Genomic DNA, 24,657 nt, shown 5'->3' with positions numbered 1-24,657 from the left:
GGGCGTCATCAGTGCCCATACCCGAGGTGGGGTATGGGCACTAGAAGGAAGCATGAGATCAGTCCGCTGCCCCCCCAGGTTGGCAGAGGAAGTGTAGTGCCCAGGATTAGATAATTGACACTGGGTGAAAAACATGGGTTGCAAAATCGTGGGATAAAATAAAAAGACAATATATATATATATACATCATCAGAAATATCAACCCGGCCCCACCCGGCTATGCAATACCCCTTGTACCCGTGTCAGAGAACCCGCTCCACCCATCTGTCTGTATCCGATCTGTCTGTATCCTTTTGTGTCAAGCATGCCCAAATATGAAGTGTGTTGCCTAATCTCAATGTGAGGTTGTGGAATGTGTGAAGACTGTAGACTACCGGAGAAGTGGAGAAGTGGACTGATAGACTAACGACCGCAGGTCGCAGTTTACTATGAAAACCTGAGTCCCCATCAGTCAGTCAGTAGTCACGCCTTGTGAGACGCTTGTGATCTGACCTCATCAAACCCCTAGATCTCCGTATATGGAGCTGGCCTGTTCTGACATCACAATGATGAAACAGAATGATCAATTGGTTCATTTGGGCCCTGTCCGGAGCCTGGGCTGAGGCTTTTGTTCTGCTTCTAATCTGGACAACAGGCTATCCGATGGACTCCACAACAGGCACTGCACTCAGACCCCCTTTCCACCGGTTGGTTCCCAATGGGAACCGGATCAGTTCTGCAGATCTGGTTCTTAGTCCATGAGCCAGAGCTCCAAAATTGGTGGGAAAAACTAGACCTATATTAAATTGTTTATAGGATCAATACAAGTAAATTAATACATGATAACCCTTCCCACAGTAGATTATTTTTCATATTTTCCTACACAATGCCTCATTTGCATATACAAAAAAATTGTAATACAATAAATCATTGTCTTCGTGTAAGTACTCAATTGGGGAAGTTTCATGGTGATAACAATCTAATATAGGTATGGTTTTGCCCACGCAATTCATAATTAACGTTCCAATTTTGGAACTCATGGACTAAGAACCAAAAAGAACTGAATCGGTTCCCATTGGGAACCAACCGGTGGAAAAGGTGTGTGGTGGTATGGAATGCCTGTGCCAAATTTTACGGATTACAGACGTACACACGTACAGAGACGTGGTGTATTTATAGTAGGATTGTAAAGTGTGTTTTGCTTTGGTTTTGCTTTGGTAATCCACTGCAAATCCAGCCCTCTAGTTGGATCAAGGTAATCCTGTTTTTTTTGTTGGATCAAACCAATCCCAATCCTACATTTTTGTTTTGAACTACCCATTTAATAATTTAATCCAGATTTCAGCTTGGATTGGATTTCCTGATCTGATATCAGAGTGATCCCAATCCAGATCTTTGGTTTTGAACTCCCAAAATCCTAATCTGATCCGGTAAAATACGGATTAATAAAAGTACTGAACTCCTGGTCCCAGGCTATCACTGAACTGATAGGTGTTACACTTTGCATGCACACGATTTGCGATGTGAAGCGCTATGACTTTGTAGATTGCCTATTGTTGCTATTTGCTTTACAGTATTTTAACAAATTGAGCACATGTTTATTCTTATTGTATGCATTACTAAGTCTTTGCTGTGCGTTGTGTTTATATCAAATATGGCGGTAGAGAGAATCACTTGATGAACAATCATGCAGCACAGAGGGCGCCAGTGAATAGAGACTTGATGGGCGAGTGGAGTGCAAAAGTGCATCGTTGAAGACACTCGATGGCAATCATCGGCTGGCCTGGATGGAAATTGGTGTCGCTGTTCTTGTCTCTTGTTGGAGAGAAACACTGAACACCACTTGGTAGCTGAACCTCAGACCAACCACCCCCACACACACACACACTGACACACACACACACACACACACACACACACACACACACACACACACACACACACACACACACACACAAGAACAACACACAGCGAGTGTCTCCGCTGAGCAGCACCAAATGGTCTCGCATGTCAACTATAGCACACCATCCGAGTTCCAAGCCGACAGGGATGAATCGTTTATAATGTCTTTTGATTTCATTTTAAATGTATTTCTGGTTCTCTAAGCTTCTGTGCTTTAACAATTGGCCAGGCAGAGGGGTGCGAGTGTGTTTTCTTTTCACATAACCCCTGACATGGGGAGACACCACAATGGGGTCTAGTCATCTGCACCAGGAAGGATAGGACCGGGAAGCTCTTAAGGGTCATCAAACCTGAAAAAACTAAAAGCATAATCACTATGGTCGCAACCTGTGGCCAGACCACCTCTTCAAACTACTCCTCTCTGGTAGGCAACACAAGAGACTGGAAAACATACACAACTGAAAACACACACACACACACACACACACACACACACACACACACACACACACACACACACACACACACACACACACACACACACACACACACTCATTACCCTGGACCTTCCAAGTATTCCAACCCAATCAGACTCGATACAAGAAGTCTTATCAGGGCTGACGAGCTAGCCTCTTAAGCGGCCCTCTCTGTCTTCTTCCACTGATTGCAACCATCAGTGTCTGTCTGTGTGTGTGTGTGTGTGTGGGAAGGGGGGGGGGGGGGGGGGGGGGACGTGCGTACATGCTGCCAGACAGACAACCCTTGCCTCTGGAATGACTGTATAGAGTGTATTCCTAGAAAAGACAATGTTCTCTGCAGCCAGCCTCCAGAGAAACACGCATCATGTGTCTGAATGAGGTAGAAGGCTGGATGTATATACTGTATATTTATACGGCCGGGTCGTTCAGGAGACTGACTGAGTGATCGATCCCATCATCGCCCACACATGGAATGAATCGCTGGGAAAGGAGGAGCATCGATTAAATCTATTACGCAGATGTAGTGATCTAAGTACATTTACTATACATAACATTTTGAGGTACTTTTACTTTACTGGAGTATTTCTACAAGATCACAGTGTGTCGCATCGTAGATCTGCAATTTGCAAAAGATTTGTATACATTTTGCAAACTTGAAATGGGACATTCTTTATAATGAGTACTTTTACTTTTGGTGCTTTAAGTACATTTTGATGTCAATACTACTTTTACTTGTAACAGAGTATTTCTATATTGCAATATTGATACTTTTACTTCAGTAAAAAATGTGAGTACTTTTTCCACCACTGGGAAAGGAGCATCAATTAAATCTATACCCGCAGATGTAGTGATCTGCTATCACTACCGCGAACAAGTCGTTTCTACACTGATCCGGGTAGCTCCCCCTCTGTCCCTAGCCTGGCTAATAAGCCAGACCGAATCAGCCGGTGGCAAAAAAAAATGTGCCTGCCGGTGGATTACGGTCTGGAGAGGCTCAATTGTACGCCCATTTCCTACACCAGAGAAATGGTGTGGCCAATCGGGACACGGTATGCAATATGGGCGGGCTTTGGTACAGTGACGTTCAATGCTTGAGACCTTTGACTGACAGTAGCTCTAACCAATTGCGTCAAAGAGAAAATGTTTGAACCCGCCCCCCGGGAAACAAGATCCATACACAGCATCTCCAGACTCAAATACCACACGACAGTGTGATTTGAGTCTGGCTTATTAGCCAGGCTACGTCTGTCCCCACATCATGTGAAACACAGCACTGCCTGGCTTTACTCCGTGGTGGGAAATATTGCTCGCTGTTGGCATTGCCTTGGGGGGGATAATACTTTACTATTCTGTTGGCATTGCCTTGGGGGGGATAATACTTTACTATTCTGTTGGCATTGCCTTGGGGGGGATAATACTTTACTATTCTGTTGGCATTGCCTTGGGGGGGATAATACTTTACTATTCTGTTGGCATTGCCTTGGGGGGGATAATACTTTACTATTCTGTTGGCATTGCCTTGGGGGGGATAATACTTTACTATTCTGTTGGCATTGCCTTGGGGGGGATAATACTTTACTATTCTGTTGGCATTGCCTTGGGGGGGATAATACTTTACTATTCTGTTGGCATTGCCTTGGGGGGGATAATACTTTACTATTCTGTTGGCATTGCCTTGGGGGGGATAATACTTTACTATTCTGTTGGCATTGCCTTGGGGGGGATAATACTTTACTATTCTGTGCCTACTGCCTATCGGGTGGCAACTCGGACGGGGCTGAGTCAGCTCTACCGAACTTCGCACCGCTCGACACGGCAACTCGGGCACTTTAGCCGTGCTCAGTGGTGTCTCTCGTGGCTCAATTTTGGAAAGGATGGTAATTGGGGGGGGGGGGGGGGGGGGGGGGGGGATTGGGGGTCCATACATATGTTAGTCTGACGTACCAAACCAAAAAAACACAAACTGGAATTAGAGACCTGGAGGTCTAGACCGGATCACACGGGCGATTTAGAAACACAGACCAGGCTTTCCTCCAAGGTAGAAAGTCTGGTGACGTGAGGTTACTAGTCAACAGAGTTCTCAGTAGGCCTTGAAAATGAAAACCAGAAACGAACCAACCAAGGTTCGTCAGACACACACACACACACACACACACACACACACACACACACACACACACACACACACACACACACACACACACACACACACACACACACACACAGAACAGTAAGAAGAACTGTGTCCACTGGCTTAGCAAGGCATGTTGTAGCTGATTCTTCAAATATCCATTTCAAACTGGGCATCTGGGGAAAGAAAATGCTGCAATTCAGTAAACACGAATGCACGGACGGACACACACACACGTACAGTTATATTCAATTCACCCTCGCGTGCGTGCGTGCGTGCGTGCGTGCGTGCGTGCGTGCGTGCGTGCGTGCGTGCGTGCGTGCGTGCGTGCGTGCGTGCTCAGTCCCTGGGGTCTCCTGAATGTGAAGTTGATGAGTGTCTCTATTAGGCGAGCTGAACTTAAATGTGAACTCCGGCGTCTAAAGAGTGGGGAAACTGCTCCCATTCTGTCAATCACTGGTGAAATATGTGGACTTAAAGCAGGGACAATGGCTGGTGTTAAACACATTCCACAGAGAGAGCTCCAGTATCGGGATAATGACGTGAGATACGGTAATGAGATAGGATCAGGATGTAACGATTTATTCAAACAAATTAAGCCTTATAGTTGTGCGGAGGTGTATTAAATGCACCGGAAATATATCTCTAAGCTCACAACGTGTCATCAATTTTCGCTATGCAACACGATATACAACCAAGTATAAACTAGAAAAAGTGCCCTTCTGGGCACAGGTCTCCACCAGGAGGATAGGACTGTGTGAGATGTTTGGCAAAATGTTTAGGAGTAATATAAACATGTTTTTTTGTTTGTTTTGCATCAATTTTCTTCATTTTGTTGAGGAAATGCAAAGCCAGATCACTCATAGCATCTCTGAGGATAGAATTCTGGATGAGCAGGACATGTGCAGCATTTTGAACGAAACGGGCCACTCCTGAAAACTTTGGAAGGCAATGTTAGCCAATCAGTATAGAATCTGAGAAATCCAACAGACTCGTCTTGATCACATGACTACAGAGATCATGTGTACCGATTTGCGTGAGATTTGGATGAAATCTGTGCGACTAACATAAGCAATGTGTTTTGCAGAAATCGGCCTCATGGTGGCACTATAACCGGCAGATGTGGAGGGATGCAGGGAAAATGTTTTTCCATGGCCTCTAGGGAGTGCGCATACATAAGTTGTATACAGATCGATGCAGTTATAGCTAAAAACAGGAATTGGCCTGTTATAGCGCCACCATGAGGCTGATTTGGAAAATAATGAGTGGCATGTCATCCTCAGCCTAGTGGAAATGTGCGTGTATAATTCCACGGAAATTGCACACTGTGTTTGTGATTTGTGGCATTTTGTTCGAAACGGACCAACCATGTGAGCTTTGGAAGCCAATCTTAGTCAATCAGGATGGAAGATGGGAAATGGTGCAGATCTGTGTTGATCACATGACTATGGAGATAGTGTATACCGAATTGTGTGATGTATGGATAAAATGTGTACGAGTAATCTACAGAAATGTGTTTTGCCTAAATCGGCCTCATGGTGGCGCTATAACAGGCCGTTGAAGAATATTTGGGGCAGAGGTTCGTCGTTGGCATCCAGGGAGTGTGTGTGCAAAGTTTGGCATGGATCGGGCCAACGGTGGCGGAGATTAGCTGGTAACGGACAGACGGAAGGACGGACGGACGGACGGACGGACGGACGGACACACACACACACACACACACACACACACGGACGGAGTGCAAAACATACTCTCTCACACACACGGACGGAGTGCAAAACATACTCTCTCCCCATGCCTTCGGCCTGGTGGAGACAATGAGGCATTAGCCGGAGCTTAATGTGAGAAGGAAGTGCTTATGTATAAACCTTGTAGGAATGGATGGGTGGTGGCATGACAAGGGGAAGTATCCAGGGGGCACTCCTTTGTTGACTTGAGCTATAGGGCTTTGTCTGGTAATCAAAAAATCAGACCTGTCTGAAGTGAGTGGTGTAACAGCGCCCCCTGTTGGTACCCTAAACATAGGGACATATAGGGATGGACATAGGGAGGGACGGACATTGCTGTTTTTTGGAGTGGTTGCACCACTCCAAAATGCACAGGGCAGATATGACAAAACTAACAAATACAAATAAATTACTGACATATTCATTGTTTTTATACTTAAGTTAAATAAATAGAGGAAATAGCTGATCTACAAAACTACAGCGTGTGACTTTGTGATGCATTATAAGCTTGTAGATGTGTTTTCTTTAATGTATTCAAAATATTGCAGGGGTTTTGGGGACAGCCAGAGGGTTTTTGCTTTTGTTGTGTCACAATGCAGTTCCAGGACTTCACTGAGGCAGCAGGCTTATTCAAAATATAAAGGTATTAATATTTTACACATTTTTTGTTTCAGAATGGTATTAGATGGCACCAAATAAGGAATTAAAGATAGCTTCCTGGAATGTGAGAGGAATGGCTAAAATTACCAAACTTAAACAAGTTTTTACTAGGCTCAAACAACTTGACTCACCTATAGTTTTTATTCAGGAGTCACATCTACTTAGTGAAGATATAAAAATACGAAGGAGGTGGCCAGGCCAAGTTATGGCATCCTGTTTTCCTTCACGCTCAAGAGGGGTCTTGGTATTGATTCATAAAAATGTTCCATTCCAGGTGACTAATACTATTAAGGATACAGCCGGTAGATATTTGATAGTGCAGGGCACTCTATTAAATGAAAATATTAATCTGGTGAATGCTTATTGTCCAAACGATGATAATCCCTCATGTTTACTAATTGCCTCACTGGCGGGTAAAGTCTTAATGGCAGCTGACTTTAACCTTACGTTGGACCCACTGGATCGTTCCTCAGGGCTAGATACTTCTCATCCACAAAGTAGAAAAAAAGTACAATTTATGAAAGACCTAGCTTTATGTGACCCATGGAGGATGCAAAACCCAACAAAAGTCTCATGTTATTCTGCAACATATAAAACATACAGTAGGATTGATTTTTTTTCCTCATTTAGTTCTTGGACTTCATTAAGCAAGGTGATATTGAAGAGGCTTTGGATGTATTGTGGTTAATTGGAGTAGTCAGCTGTAGGGTAAGGAGGAACTGTGATGGGACATTGTGCATTTGTTTCTTTAACTGTATGTAAAAGTATTGCTTTGAAAATACTTTGTTGTAAAGAAAAATCAATAAACATGTTTTTTTTTTAAATATTCAAAATATTTCAACATGGAAACGATTATGACGATTATGACAACATAATTGTGATTATCTCAAATGATTGCGATTAGACAATTATGTAATAATTGTATGACAGTCCTAACTTGAGTATGACAGGCCTAATTCACTATACGCCTCGTAAAAGCATTGCACCCATCGCTGTCAAAGTGCCAATCCAAAGATCGTAGAAGCCCTCCTACCTATGGGTTCTGGCATGAGTGCTAAATGAGATTATACTTCGTGGATCCCAGAGGGGAAATTCAAGCATTACAGGATTGGGTTATTGCTCACAATCAAAGTGTAGGTCTCTGCCTCTATTCAGTACATAATATACATTATGGCTGCTATGGCATGTCCATTTATCCAGTTGATGATCCAATGCCATTAATATACAGTAACAAACAGTGCAGGCTAACCAAAGTAGAAACAAATACAATCTTCTTATACATTAAGCCTGATTTCTACTTGCTTAGAATAATCAATATCGTAACCAATATACTAATGGCAGTGCTCAAGCTTTCCTTTAAATAATAATAATAATAATAATATTAACCATATGAATCTTACTTTTCTGTATACGGTATCTGTTAATTTGGACTTCTTTTGTAAAGCACTGTGTAAGATCTATCTGTGAAGTGTGCCATATAAATAAAATGTACTCACTTGTGCATTCTAATTGTGCTTTTTTGTGTATAATTGTGTCACTTTGCTTGATGTAAAGCACATTGGATATTGCCTTGATGTTGTTCTATAAAAATCCCCTCGCTGTAGTGTTGTGACGCAATGTGAGCTTGTAGATCAGCTATTTTCACTTTATTGTGACAAGCCTGGAATAAGGATACCACCGCCACCGGTTAAGCATCTGACATATGTGTTGTGGTTGGTTATTCCTGCTGTCAATCTGACGGTGTTCATCTAAACCTCAGCCTGCGGACCATTAACTAACAATTGGATAGTAGCATGATGACTCTGACATGTAGTCTGATCATGATCTATGTAAGCCGCTGCTCTCAATGTGGGTTCCAGGGGACATGTCACGTAGAGGTCCTTGAGGGGTCCCAGTTAAATTATTGACGGCTAATAGGAACTAGGCATGTAACTATTTATTGGAAATCAATTCAAACTGGTGATAATTGAAATTGATTTAATGAAAAATGTAGGCCTATCTCAATGCAAAAATAAAATGAAAATAAATCAATACAGGATCGTTGTGAGATAATTGATTATGATTATTTGCTATTATTTTTATGATCAGTACTTTATTATTTGCTACTGTATTGAAGAGGATAAGAGAAAACAGAATTGTAAAAAGAGAGACAGAGAGAGAGAGAGAGAGAGAGAGAGAGAGAGAGAGAGAGAGAGAGAGAGAGAGAGAGAGATTTAGTTGGTCAACATTATAGAAATCGTAAAATGCACAATAAAGCAAACACAGACCCCCATGTAATAAAATATTTTTAGATTGGAGTCAGCGGCCAAATAGCCTTACATATTAATCTGACTGAGAGTCATTTTTAGCCTATATGAAAATGTTTGAGAACACTGCTGTAGATAGCTGGCAAATACACACAAAATACCACACCTTACTCAACATTTCTAAGAAATTGTCCACATGCACACAACTAAAATAGTGAAAAGCTTATAGCCTACATCATGTATTGTAATCCAATTAATTAGTAATGAGTGCAAATGTGACAGTGCCACAGTGTCTAATCAACCAAAGCAGAGAGAGAGAGAGAGAGAGAGAGAGAGAGAGAGAGAGAGAGAGAGAGAGAGAGAGAGAATAAAATATTGGATGTGTGTAAGAGGGAAAAAAAAGATTTTTGTCTGGAAAATAATTTTGTGTTCGTATCATGAACCTAGTATCGTGATTCGAATTGTATCGTGAGTTGAGTGATTTGTTATACATGCCTCTAGGAACCAAATGGACCTTATGGTTAATTTGGTCCCCATAAGGGTATATTTGGTCCCATTTGTGTATACTCTCTCAGAGTAATAGTTTAATCTGGGTCCCAGTGATTAAAAAATAACAATAAATCTGCATATCAAACTGGGGGTCCTTAAAATTACAAAGGTTAAGAATCACTGATCTAAGCCAAAGCAATTAGTGAAGCAATTACAAATTAACCAAAATTAACCAGATGAAAGTCAAACTAACATCTGAAGAGCAATATAGTGCATTGATCAATGATCAAAGACATGGAGCCTGTTAGATCACACATCAAGTTTATATGCTTAGATTTGTGAAGGTATATGACCTGTCAGTGGTGGAAAAAGTAGCCTACTCAGATGTTTTACTAGCCCTGAAACATGACTGCCATGATAATCATCATGACAGTCATGACGCAACTGCAGCCTGTTTTACGCGATCGCTACATTTACAGTCCAAACGTGTATATAAACATTCCGTTTTCAAATATAAAGTACTCACAATTTGTCTCACGGGTGTTAGAAATTTGCTAGTACAGCGATTAGCATTGCTGCATCCCGCGTTGTTTAATAAAAAAGCATTTTTATCCGAGCTCCCCGGCTACTTTTCTCAAACGGGGTTCGTTTGGGAAATACAAAGTTGCACACCGGGAGCGCACTCGCCTATTAGTCTGTATTGGCAGTGCTGTCAGCGTACCTATATCGAACACACCCAGTGTTTCAGACTGCCACACTCCTCCCGACCGATAGGGGCGCGTAGTTGAAAGCAAATGGCAAAAAAACAGCTCGGATAAAAATGCTTTTTATTAAACAACGCGGGATGCAGCAATGCTAATCGCTGTACCAACAAATCTCTAACACCCGTGGGACAAATTGTGAGTACTTTATATTTGAAAACGGAATGTTTATATACACGTTTGGACTGTAAATGTAGCGATCGCGTAAAACAGGCTGCAGTTGCGTCATGACTGTCATGATGATTATCATGGCAGTCATGTTTCAGGGCTAATTTTTTACTTACTATACTGCAATATAGAAATATTCTGCTACAAGTAAAAGTCTGGAATTCAAAATGTACTTGACTAAAATTGCTAAAGTATTGTACTTAAATGTACTCAAGTACTGAAAAGTAGGCATTATGCAGAAGGTCCCATTTAGAGTTTTCAAATGTAAACATCTCTTGAAAATAGCAATATCTACAAGCTCACAATGTACGATCGGCTATTTTCAAATGGCCAAAATGTATACAGGGCTGTGGTTAATAATGTATGTTTTGTAATTTCTGATGAATTGAAAATGCTGGACCCTGTTGTAAACATGTGTAATGCTTTATCAGTGTGTCGTCCACAGTAACAGTCTTTGTATTGAGTTCATTGACTTTCATGTGAAATGTACCCATTCTGCAAACTGTTAATACTTCAATCAATCAATCAATCAATCAATCAATCAATCAATCAATCAATCAATCAATAATACAAGTACATTTGCCTCTGAGATGTAATGCAGTAGACAAGTATTGACAATTGAAACACTCCAGTAAAGTAATACTTCAGAAAATGTATGTAGTTACTTTCCACTACTGGGAACTGTAGACACTAGCCTAAGGAAAGAATAGAATCCACCAACAGTGGATAAGGCAATATGAAAAATAGAAGTTAGCACAATGTAACTTTGTAAAGCTCCCAGTCAAGGATGTATATTAACATAATAAAGCCTTGGGTGAAAGCCAACTTGGCTATGTTATAATTTTAAGAAGCCTTGACTGGGAGCTTTACAAAGTTACAGTGTGCGGACTTAGGAACTCAGTGTAGACACACACACCCAAAACTAAACATCTGTGAATTATGCCATGGGTTTGACACAGAGAGAGAGAGAGAGAGAGAGAGAGAGAGAGAGAGAGAGAGAGAGAGAGAAAGAGAGAGAGAGAGAGATTTGAGAGACACTAATGAAGGTTCCGTTCTCATCTAGTCTTCACTTACCAATAGATGGTTGAATCATACTGCCCCCTGCTGGATAAATGGGGCTATATTTTGTGTGGACAGTGGTTTATGAGGAGGCCTAGCCTACAGTATAATCTCTGAAATGGAAAGTTTCATGTGAATGACAATTGTAATTGTAGACCAAATTCAGATACGTCAATTGTCGAACTATTTTTTTTATTTAATTTTAATATAGGCTGCCGCTACAATGAATGATAGGAAACTATAATACAACAGCGACAGTCAGCCAAACACTATCACTACAACTTCAGTTCAGTTTAACAACTGAATCAGTCTTGTGGTTGTTCAATTGAACAATAGCAAACACGCGTAGTCTCTAAAAACAGATCAGTAGCCTATTATTATTATTATTCGGATTTGGACAAATTCAACTCCACTCGACGAAAAGGAAAATTAAAATAGGCCTATTCCACTCAGGCACTCTGACTCACAGCATCTTCAATTCTTCATGTTCCTTAGCTCCGTTTGGTTTGGAACCTACAACGGAGCGTGTTCCTTGGGTTCAGCCTATATAATAAAATGGCAACATGAACCAATTTAAGACACATGGTACGGGATTTAGCCCAGTGGCCCACTACTATAGTGACACAGTTTTTCATTTATTTAGTATGGGCATATATGGCATATATATATTACATGCATTTATGTGCCAGATTTAGACATACTGCACGGTGCACATAGTGGCCAGGATGAAGTTAAAACGGTGTGAGAGAGAAAAAGATTCAGTTGGTCAACATTATAGAAATCATAAAATGCACATAAATCACGTGGTCTATAGAGGCTAGGCCTACTGTAGATCACACAATAAAGCAAGTATAGAGATCTGTTTAGCCTATATGAAAATGCTTGAGAACACACAAAAAATACACAAAATACACAAATACCACGCCTATAGCCTTACTCAACATTTCTATTTTCCACACAACAAAAATAGTCAAAAGCATAGCCTACATTGTAATCCAATTTAAATGTATGCAATAAGGCATATACAACTATAAGCTTATATTGTAATGAGTGCAAATGTGACTTGTCTAATCAACCAAAGCACACGTTGTCTTCTCTATATCTTTTCTAATTAAATGATTTGTATTGGACATCAAAATAAACTGTACAAGATGATTGATAAATTGCTAGTTCAGTTTCACCCACTTTAACCTATTAAGCAATAATGTTGATCCTAGATTAGGATTTCATCCTAATCAAACAAAAACAATTAAGAGCACACAGTGAGTGAGTGGGGGATCAAGTCCGTTTCATGTTGCACAACCAAAGAACTTAAATTGACAGTTCTGACTGAAGTTCTGACTAATCAAACAAAACCAATTAAGAGCACACAGTGGCTTTGACTGAAATCCTAAACTGATGGGCTTATATAAGGTAGGGGCTTACCTCTCTAAAGTCCAGCTCACAGCATCAGTCCAGACCAGACAGCGACAAGGCAAGGACCTCTCCTCGTCTTCTAGCTACTTCCACCAGCATCACTTTTTCAACCACGAGAAGGAATTCGGACTAAGCGGGCTACTTTGGATTATTTCTGTGCCTATACTACTATTTGGATCTCACATTTTTGGAGCTATATCGTGGAATAATAATGGCAGGAGGACCAATTTGGGCTTCCCTCTGCGTGCTTCTGGTGGTTTTGGTGTGTCTTCCACCCGGCACGGAGAGCTACCCGAGGAGCCAGCATGGGGACGCTCTGCTCCACAGAATGCGGGGACTCTCCTCCAGGCCCGGCCACGGCGCTGCCCGGCGCCCCGTGCACGGCCACGGGCACTCCCACGGCGGACTGCCCATGTACATGATGCAGCTCTACAGGACCTTGCTGGCCGACGACAGGGCCGCTGCTGCCGCCAGCGCCAGCCGCACGAAGAGCGAGGATAACCCGCGTCTGCATCACGCCGACTCCGTGGTCAACCTTGTCGCTGAAAGTAAGTAGGCTGTCATTATATAGGCCTATTGGAGATAATTATTATATTCAGGTCAGGTGTCCTGTTTAGAATTGTATTTGTTCATATAATTGAAGTACATTTGACGGACGTTAACTAAACGCGATAAATGTTATTTTATTGTATTGTCTACTGCAAGTTATTGCATTAATTTAAAAAATCTTATATAGCCTACTAATCTTCACCACCATGAGCCAATATTAGGCCTGCTTGGACATTGACTCATCATCACATGTCAACTTACCTTCATTAGCTGAACCTTAGTTCAGCTAATGCTGAATTACAATTTACAATTTAGGCATTTAGCAGACGCTCTTAATCCAGAGCGACTTACATTATGAATGAATGCACAATTTTTTTGTTCACAAATAAATATGGCCAACAGACTAATATTTTTCTTCTTCTTTTCTCCTCTAAGGTTGTCAACAGAACGGCGAGATGTGGTCAGTCACCTTTGACATGTCCACCATTGCTGCCAGCGAGGCAGTGCAGCTGTCGGAGCTCCGCATCCGCCTGCCCGCCTTCAGCCAGTCCGCCCATGCCACCGTGGACGTCTACCATGCCCAGAGAGGCCAGGAGCACACGACCAGGCAGTTCCTGGGCCGCGCCTCCGCCACGCCCAGCTCCACGCCCTCCTCCTCCTCCTGGAAGGTTATCGATGTCACCGGGCTGCTCCTCGGCTGGCTGGGGCAGGGTGGTAACCCCACCGCACCCGGACCATCACGAGAGGACGCCCCGGAGGGGGTTCAGAAGGAGGAAGAGGTGGTGGTGGAGCACCTCACGGCTGACCGGGTCATGATGGTGGTCTTCTCCAAGCAGAGCCAGAGCCCGAAAGGCCAGCGAGGAGCCACCACCCTCATCCACACGGCGGAGCAGTCCAAATACGTCACCCTGCAGGACAGGGATGGGGCCACCGGACCCGAGGCGAGGCATCGTGGGCCGCGGCGAACCAAGAGGCACGGCCACGAGAAAGAGAGAGTCGCCGGGGCGGCTCCCGTAGAATCCCCCTTGGAGAAAGAAAAGAGCGAGGCGGGACCTCTCTGCCGGAAAGTGGACATGTGGGTGGACTTTGACCAACTGGGCTGGAGCGTCGTCTATCCCAAACGCTACAACGCATACCGCTGTGAGGGGAGCTGCCCTTCTCCGGTCGACGAGACCTTCACGCCGACGAATCACGCATACATGCAGGTAAGATCGTTGAAGAGTGCAATGTTGTTGTTTTTGTTCAACTAATGAATTGCGTTCCTGCAAGTTATTTCTACCATGATTTCTGCCAATGTGGATGTTGATTGTAACTCAGTGCTTTTTTCCTCTTTCTCCCTCTCCAGAGTCTACTGAAGCTTCACCATCCAGACAGGGTACCATGCCCATCCTGTGTGCCAACCCGCCTGGAATCGCTATCCATGCTGTACTTTGAAAACGGGAAGATGGTGATGAGGCAGCATGAGGGCATGGTGGTTCAAGAGTGTGGCTGTCATTGAGAAGGGATCTTATGCCCTTGTAAATCCACTACTAGGCCTATACCCATAGGTCTACAGAGAACTTGTGTCTGCTAATCCATGGGCCAATTGTGGTCTGAAGCCACATGTGGCCACAGGCCTGTCGTGTTTGCCGGCCACAGAGAGCATGACTTTAGGCAAAATAAGGCCTATGAAGCTTGAGACACCCAGGGCCCAACATGGAAGTACATGCACTTTACAAAGATGGTCAGTGTGACACCAGGTAGAACGGATCACTGCAGCGGGGCAGGGCAGAGAAGGATAAACCATATGCTGCTGGACACTGGGCTTTGGATTTGGATAGCAGGGAACAAATACATCACAGGTGTTAAATTGTGACAACAAACACATAATGCTTATGGGTAGTTCTCCCAATTAATGTATTTATTATGCCATGTTAGATAACACTGCTCCTTAGGATTCTTCTGGGTTTTGATCAGGTCAAACATGGTCAAGTCATGTTAAGATGTTTGAGGCGCCAGGAAGTGACAAATACAGATACCAACAAGACAAGATGCACTAAAGGAAAGCTGTAGTCAAAATGACCAGACTCCTGTACATTTTTGTGTCTCCATAAGGTTTGAAGACATGCCAATGACTTATGTAAATTATGAATTAACAGTTGTAATATAACAAGCGCTTTATTATCTTTTCTGCAATGTAATGCAATTTTGAAATAAATAAATACTTAATTATGTCTTATATGTAATGTGTCTTAATTGCAAGTTCACTTAAACCCCAAGCGTCACTGCTGCCCATGAACTATTATGCAAAACAGCACTATTTCTCTCTGTCCTAGCTCGGACACAGCTGTTCCACCGGTAAGGAAAGGAGAATAATGAGAAGAATAATGAGAATATTGCTGTTTTTATGTGCAGTACTGTGCAGGTCACTTCTACTTCAGTCCTCACACCGCGGAAACATCTGCAGCAAAATATAATAGTTCACTGCTTTAAAGATACAAGTCACAACTTGTCACAACATTAGTCATGATAACGACATGTGGAGAGAGAGAGAGAGAGAGAGAGAGAGAGAGAGATTTGAGAGACACTAATGAAGGTGCTGTTCTCATCCAGTCTTCACCTATAGATGGTTGAATCATACTGCCCCCTGCTGGATAAATGGGTCTATATTTTGTGTGGACAGTGGTTTATGAGGAGGCCTAGCCTACAGTATAATCTCTGAAATGGAAAGTAAAGTTCCTTGACATATTGTAATTGTAGACCAAATTCAGATACGTCAATTGTCGAACAATTTTTTTTATTTAATTTTAATATAGGCTGCCGCTACAATGAATGATAGGAAACAATAATACAACAGTGGCCAAACACTATCACTACAACTTCAGTTCAGTATTATTATTATTGTCTCCACCAGGCCGAAGGCATGGGGAGAGAGTATGTTTTGCACTCCGTCCGTGTGTGTGTGTGTCCTTCCTTCCGTCCGTCCGTCCGTCCTTCTGTCCGTCCGTTATCAGCTAATCTCCGGCACCGCTGGCCCGATCAATGCCAAACTTTGCACACACACTCCCTGGATGCCAACGATGAACCTCTGCCCCACATTTTCCAGAACGGCCTGTTATAGCGCCACCATGAGGCAGCTTTTCAAATGTTTTACCTAAAACTGCACCGATCTGCGTGATACGTTGCATGCACACTCCCTAGAGGCCAAGGACAAACCTTTGACCTGCATTTTCCGCATCTGCCTTTTATAGCGCCACCAGGAGGCCGACTTTTGTAAAACACATTTTTTGATATTACTCCTCCAGATTCTGTCCAAAAATCTCACAAATCGTTACACAGTATCTCTATGGTCATGTGCTCAAGTCGGATCTGTCCGATATTTCATATTCCATCCTAATTGGCTATAATTGGCTTTCACAGTTTGCAAGATTGCCCCGTTTTGAACAAAAGCCTCAAATCATGAACGCAGCATGCAATTTACGTGAAATCTTTCACACATTTTCTTACTAGGCTGAGGAATATATCCCACCCTTTTCACATTGGCCTGTTATAGCGCCACCAACAGGTTGATTTTTGCAAAACACATTTTTGGAACAAAATGCCTCAAAAACATGTTTATATTAATCCTAAACATTTTGCCAAACATCTCACACAGTCCTATCCTCCTGGTGGAGACCTGTGCCCAGAAGGGCACTTTTTCTAGTTATTATTATTATTATTCGGATTTGGACAAACTCAACTCCACTCGCAGAAAAGGAAAATTAAAATAGGCCTATTCCACTCAGGCACTCTGACTCACAGCATCTTCAATTCTTCATGTTCCTTAGCTCCGTTTGGTTTGGAACCTACAACGGAGCGTGTTCCTTGGGTTCACACACAGCACAAGCGAGGATCTCTCTGAGCTGGTCAGTGGTCACATCATGTCAGCAGCTGCCAGCCTGCAGTCCACAGTCTTCAAAGAGGCTCTCGATCCGCAGGCTGGAGAGGTTCGTTCGACACCCATCCACTCACTCCAGACTAGGGACTGTACGGAAGTAACGGAACTATAGGCCTCATGACATGTGATGATGCTTTAAAGTTGTATTAAATGTAACACTGTTAAAAAGGAGCAGCATGCAGCAACGCCACCAGCAGCACTGAACTGCCAGCCACACATGTAGCCAAGGACCGCGGCGCTATACATCCAGACTGAGTAGGGGGAATAAAAACACGACCTCTACTCAATGGGCTGTTGTTCTCTCAGGCAAACTCAACAAGGACATAGTTTGATCTCGCCGCGACCATATCACGTTTGATTGATTGATTGATTGAAGAATTTATTAACAGTTTGCAGAATTACAGTACATTTCAAGCACAAACTCAATACAAAGGCTGTTAACTGTGAGTGGACGACCCAATTAAGCATTACACTTGTTTCCAATAGGGTCCACCATGTTCAAATCATCAAAACATTTAGAGACGTACAAATAGACACTTCTATAGACAGAACAGGAATTCATCATAAAGGAGGTAAAAAGGGAAAAGAAACATATACAGTGAGGGGAAAAAAGGGGTGGGCGGTGGGGGGGATTCACGTTCAGCTCCGTTAATTTGTTTGTTTTCCTTGGAGGAGCTGCGTTGGGTCCCCAAGTCGGCTCCGTGGCCGTACCTTGAGTTGGCCGTGACCGTCTCTTGTGTTGTCCTTGCGTTGGGTCCCCAAGTTGGCTCAGTGGCCATACCTTGAGTTGGCTGTGTGGCCGCGACCGTCTCTTGTGTTGTCCTTGCGTTCGTGTTTGAGGGTGGTTCATGTATTGCGCGTGCTTCATCAACACCTATTAATTAGGCCGGGTGTTGTTGGAACTAGTATTTGGAAGTGGAACTGTCAACTCTCAAGTTCACAATACAGGCTACAATAGCCAGCCAGCCTATAATAAAATGGCAACATGAACCAATTTAAGACACATGGTACGGGATTTAGCCCAGTGGCCCACTACTATAGTGACACAGTTTTTCATTTATTTAGTACGGGCATATAGATATTACATGCATTTATGTGCCAGATTTAGACATACTGCACGGTGCACATAGTGGCCAGGATGAAGTTAAAACGGTGTGAGAGAGAAAAAGATTCAGTTGGTCAACATTATAGAAATCATAAAATGCACATAAATCACGTGGTCTATAGAGGCTACTGTAGATCACACAATAAAGCAAGTATATGCCTTATAAGGCGTGGTTCCTTTGTGGTTCTCAAAGTGGGGTCCGGGGACCCCCTTGTAATACAATATTTTTAGATTGGGGTCCGAGGCCAAATAGCCTTACATATTAATCTGAGAGATCTGTTTAGCCTAAGAAAATGTTTGAGAACACACACAAAATACACAAAATACACAAATACCACGCCTATATATAGCCTTACTCAACATTTCTATTTTCCACACAACAAAAATAGTCAAAAGCCTATAGCCTATAGGCTAAATAATGTATTGTAATCCAATTTAAATGTATGCAATAAGGCCTATACAAGGATACAACTATAAGCTTATATTCTAATGAGTGCAAATGTGACTTGTCTAATCAACCAAAGCACACGTTGTCTTCTCTATATCTTTTCTAATTAAATGATTTGTATTGGACATCAAAATAAACTGTACAAGATGATTGATCAATTGCTAGTTCAGTTTCATCCACTTTAACCTATTAAGCAATAATGTTGATCCTAGATTCTTTCATCCTAATCAAACAAAACCAATTAAGAGCACACAGTGAGTGATGAGGGATCAAGTCCGTTTCATGTTGCACAACCAAAGAACTTAAATTGACAGTTCTGATTGAAATGGCAACATGAACCAATTTAAGACACATGGTACTGGATTTAGCCCAGTGGCCCACTACTATAGTGACACCGTTTTTCATTTATTTAGTACGGGCATATAGATATTACATGCATGTATGTGCCAGATTTAGACATACTGCACGGTGCACATAGTGGCCAGGATGAAGTTAAACGGTGTGAGAGAGAAAAAGATTCAGTTGGTCAACATTATAGAAATCATAAAATGCACATAAATCACGTGGTCTATAGAGGCTGTAGATCACACAATAAAGCAAGTATAGAGATCTGTTTAGCTTATATGAAAATGTTTGAGAACACACACAAAATACACAAATACCACGCCTATAGCCTTACTCAACATTTCTATTTTCCACACAACAAAAATAGTCAAAAGCATAGCCTACATTGTAATCCAATTTAAATGTATATGCAATAAGGCCTATACAACTATAAGCTTATATTGTAATGAGTGCAAATGTGACTTGTCTAATCAACCAAAGCACACGTTGTCTTCTCTATATCTTTTCTAATTAAATGATTTGTATTGGACATCAAAATAAACTGTACAAGATGATTGATCAATTGCTAGTTCAGTTTCATCCACTTTAACCTATTAAGCAATAATGTTGATCCTAGATTCTTTCATCCTAATCAAACAAAACCAATTAAGAGCACACAGTGAGTGAGTGAGGGTCGGATCAAGTCCGTTTCATGTTGCAAACCAATTAAGAGCACACAGTGGCTTTGACTGAAGTCCTAAACTGATGGGCTTATATAAGGTAGGGGCTTACCTCTCTAAAGTCCAGCTCACAGCATCAGTCCAGACCAGACAGCGACAAGGCAAGGACCTCTCCTCGTCTTCTAGCTACTTCCACCAGCATCACTTTTTCAACCACGAGAAGGAATTCGGACTAAGCTATTTGGGCTACTTTGGATTATTTCTGTGCCTATACTACTATTTGGATCTCACATTTTTGGAGCTATATCGTGGAATAATAATGGCAGGAGGACCAATTTGGGCTTCCGTCTGCGTGCTTCTGGTGGTTTTGGTTTGTCTTCCACCCGGCACGGAGAGCTACCCGAGGAGCCAGCATGGGGACGCTCTGCTCCACAGAATGCGGGGACTCTCCTCCAGGCCCGGCCACGGCCACGGCGCTGCCCGGCGCCCCGTGCACGGCCACGGGCACTCCCACGGAGGACTGCCCATGTACATGATGCAGCTCTACAGGACCTTGCTGGCCGACGACAGGGCCGTTGCTGCCGCCAGCGCCAGCCGCACGAAGAGCGAGGATAACCCGCGTCTGCATCACGCCGACTCCGTGGTCAACCTTGTCGCTGAAAGTAAGTAGGCTGTCATTATATAGGCCTATTGGAGATAATTATTATATTCAGGTCAGGTGTCCTGTTTAGAATTGTATTTGTTCATATAATTGAAGTACATTTTGACGGACGTTAACCAAACGCGATAAATGTTATTTTATTGTATTGTCTACTGCAAGTTATTGCATTAATTTAAAAAATCTTATATAGCCTACTAATCTTCACCACCATGAGCCAATATTAGGCCTGCTTGGACATTGACTCATCATCACATGTCAACTTACCTTCATTAGCTGAACCTTAGTTCAGCTAATGCTGAATGAATGCACAATTTTTTTGTTCACAAATAAATATGGCCAACAGACTAATATTTTTCTTCTTCTTTTCTCCTCTAAGGTTGTCAACAGAACGGCGAGATGTGGTCAGTCACCTTTGACATGTCCACCATGGCTGCCAGCGAGGCAGTGCAGCTGTCGGAGCTCCGCATCCGCCTGCCCGCCTTCAGCCAGTCCGCCCATGCCACCGTGGACGTCTACCATGCCCAGAGAGGCCAGGAGCACACGACCAGGCAGTTCCTGGGCCGCGCCTCCGCCACGCCCAGCTCCACGCCCTCCTCCTCCTGGAAGGTTATCAATGTCACCGGGCTGCTCCTCGGATGGCTGGGGCAGGGTGGTAACCCCACCGCACCCGGACCATCACGAGAGGACGCCCCGGAGGGGGTTCAGAAGGAGGAAGAGGTGGTGGTGGAGCACCTCACGGCTGACCGGGTCATGATGGTGGTCTTCTCCAAGCAGAGCCAGAGCCCGAGAGGCCAGCGAGGAGCCACCACCCTCATCCACACGGCGGAGCAGTCCAAATACGTCACCCTGCAGGACAGGGATGGGGCCGCCGGACCCGAGGCGAGGCATCGTGGGGCGCGGCGAACCAAGAGGCACGGCCACGAGAAAGAGAGAGTCGCCGGGGCGGCTCCCGTAGAATCCCCCTCGGAGAAAGAAAAGAGCGAGGCGGGACCTCTCTGCCGGAAAGTGGACATGTGGGTGGACTTTGACCAACTGGGCTGGAGCGAGTGGATCGTCTATCCCAAACGCTACAACGCCTACCGCTGTGAGGGGAGCTGCCCTTCTCCGGTCGACGAGACCTTCACGCCGACGAATCACGCATACATGCAGAGTCTACTGAAGCTTCACCATCCAGACAGGGTACCATGCCCATCCTGTGTGCCAACCCGCCTGGAATCGCTATCCATGCTGTACTTTGAAAACGGGAAGATGGTGATGAAGCGGCTTGAGGGCATGGTGGTTCAAGAGTGTGGCTGTCATTGAGAAGGGATCTTATGCCCTTGTAAATCCACTACTAGGCCTATACCCATAGGTCTACAGAGAACTTGTGTCTGCTAATCCATAGGCCAATTGTGGTCTGAAGCCACATGTGGCCACAGGCCTGTCGTGTTTGCCGGCCACAGAGAGCATGACTTTAGGCAAAATAAGGCCTATGAAGCTTGAGACACCCAGAGCCCAACATGGAAGTACAGTGTGACACCAGGTAGAACGGATCACTGCAGCGGGGCAGGGCAGAGAAGGATAAACCATATGCTGCTGGACACTGGGCTTTGGATTTGGATAGCAGGGAACAAATACATCACAGGTGTTAAATTGTGACAACAAACAAATAATGCTTATGGGTAGTTCTCCCAATTAATGTATTTATTATGCCATGTTAGATAACACTGCTCCTTAGGATTCTTCTGGGTTTTGATCAGGTCAAACATGGTCAAGTCATGTTAAGATGTTTGAGGCGCCAGGAAGTGACAAATACAGACACCAACAAGACAAGATGCACTAAAGGAAAGCTGTAGTCAAAATGACCAGACTCCTGTACATTTTTGTGTCTCCATAAGGTTTGAAGACATGCCAATGACTTATGTTAATTAGGAATTAACAATTGTAATATAACAAGCGCTTTATTATCTTTTCTGCAATGTAATGCAATTTTGAAATAAATAAATACTTAATTATTTCTTATATGTAATGTGTCTTAATTGCAAGTTCACTTAAACCCCAAGCGTCACTGCTGCCCATGAACTATTATGCAAAACAGCACTATTTCTCTCTGTCCTAGCTCGGACACAGCTGTTCCACCGGTAAGGAAAGGAGAATAATGAGAAGAATAATGAAAATATTGCTGTTTTTATGTGCAGTACTGTGCAGGTCACTTCTACTTCAGTCCTCACACCGCGGAAACATCTGCAGCAAAATATAATAGTTCACTGCTTTAAAGATACAAGTCACAACTTGTCACAACATTAGTCACAACATTAGTCATAACGACATGTGGAGAGAGAGAGAGAGAGAGAGAGAGAGAGAGAGAGAGAGAGAGAGATTTGAGAGACACTAATGAAGGTGCTGTTCTCGTCTAGTCTTCACCTATAGATGGTTGAATCATACTGCCCCCTGCTGGATAAATGGGTCTATATTTTGTGTGGACAGTGGTTTATGAGGAGGCCTAGCCTACAGTATAATCTCTGAAATGGAAAGTAAAGTTCCTTGACAATTGTAATTGTAGACCAAATTCAGATACGTCGATTGTCGAATTTTTATTTTTATTTAATTTTAATATAGGCTGCCGCTACAATGAATGATAGGAAACAATAATACAACAGTGATCACTACAACTTCAGTTCAGTTTAACAACTGAATCAGTCTTGTGGTTGTTCAATTGAACAATAGCAAACACGCGTAGTCGCGTATTATTATTATTATTATTATTATTATTATTATTATTATTATTATTATTATTATTATTATTATTATTATTCGGATTTGGACAAACTCAACTCCACTCGCAGAAAAGGAAAATTGAAATAGGCCTATTCCACTCAGGCACTCTGAGTCACAGCATCTTCAATTCTTCATGTTCCTTAGCTCCGTTTGGTTTGGAACCTACAACGGAGCGTGTTCCTTGGGTTCACACAGTCACACAGCACAAGCGAGGATCTCTCTGAGCTGGTCAGTGGTCACATCATGTCAGCAGCTGCCAGCCTGCAGTCCACCGTCTTCAAAGAGGCTCTCGATCCGCAGGCTGGAGAGGTTCGTTCGACACCCATCCACTCAGGACTGTCGGGCAACTGCCTGGTACGGAAGTAACGGAACTATAGGCCTCCTCATGACATGTGATGATGCTTTAAAGTTGTATTAAATGTAACACTGTTAAAAAGGAGCAGCATGCAGCAACGCCACCAGCAGCACTGAACTGCCAGCCACACATGTAGCCAAGGACCGCGGCGCTATACATCCAGACTGAGTATAGGGGGAATAAAAACACGACCTCTACTCAATGGGCTGTTGTTCTCTCAGGCAAACTCAACAAGGACATAGTTTGATCTGGCCGCGACCATATCACGTGGTTCATGTATTGCGCGTGCTTCATCAACACCTATTAATTAGGCCGGGTGTTGTTGGAACTAGTATTTGGAAGTGGAACTGTCAACTCTCAAGTTGGGAGGGGGCTGGGGGATATTAGAGGCAGCGGTGGCCGAACGGATTGTGGAGCGGTCTAGATACCGGAAGGTCGCCAGTTCGAATCAGCGGTCCGACACGTTAAAATTACCACCGCTGAAGTGCCCTTGAACAAGGCATTGAACCACTACGATGAAATGTTCTATGAGCAGGGCCTGGCTGGAAACAAGTTCTTGAGCTTAGCCCAGATACCCTGGGTAAATATAGTAATCATTTCACTACAATAGCCAGCCAGCCTATAATAAAATGGCAACATGAACCAATTTAAGACACATGGTACGGGATTTAGCCCAGTGACACAGTTTTTCATTTATTTAGTACGGGCATATAGATATTACATGCATTTATGTGCCAGATTTAGACATACTGCACGGTGCACATAGTGGCCAGGATGAAGTTAAAACGGTGTGAGAGAGAAAAAGATTCAGTTGGTCAACATTATAGAAATCATAAAATGCACAT

At 43.2% G+C, this 24,657-nt stretch overlaps 2 protein-coding genes across 2 annotated transcripts; both read left to right on the top strand.

Moving 5' to 3' along the window:
* Nucleotides 1-13,228: 13,228 nt before the first annotated feature.
* On the top strand, nt 13,229-15,064 carry LOC306939465 (nodal homolog 2-A-like; the record flags this gene model as incomplete). The annotated part of the gene is made up of 3 exons (XM_079524052.1): nt 13,229-13,565; nt 14,002-14,771; nt 14,912-15,064. 3 exons carry the CDS (start codon nt 13,229-13,231, stop codon nt 15,062-15,064), a joined length of 1,260 nt encoding a protein of 419 aa, XP_079380178.1.
* A 5,294-nt stretch (nt 15,065-20,358) lies between these two features.
* On the top strand, nt 20,359-23,823 carry LOC306939464 (nodal homolog; the record flags this gene model as incomplete). Its single annotated transcript, XM_079524051.1, has 3 exons — nt 20,359-20,701; nt 21,077-21,879; nt 23,653-23,823. The coding sequence occupies 3 exons, from the start codon at nt 20,359-20,361 to the stop codon at nt 23,821-23,823; spliced, it is 1,317 nt and encodes a 438-aa protein (XP_079380177.1).
* Nucleotides 23,824-24,657: the final 834 nt, after the last annotated feature.

This window comes from Electrona antarctica, assembly GCF_951216825.1.
Source record: "Electrona antarctica genome assembly, chromosome: 16".
Classification (NCBI taxonomy): Eukaryota; Metazoa; Chordata; class Actinopteri; order Myctophiformes; family Myctophidae; genus Electrona; species Electrona antarctica.
Note: the sequence above shows the minus strand (reverse complement) of the source record. Positions and strands in the feature narration are given on the sequence as shown.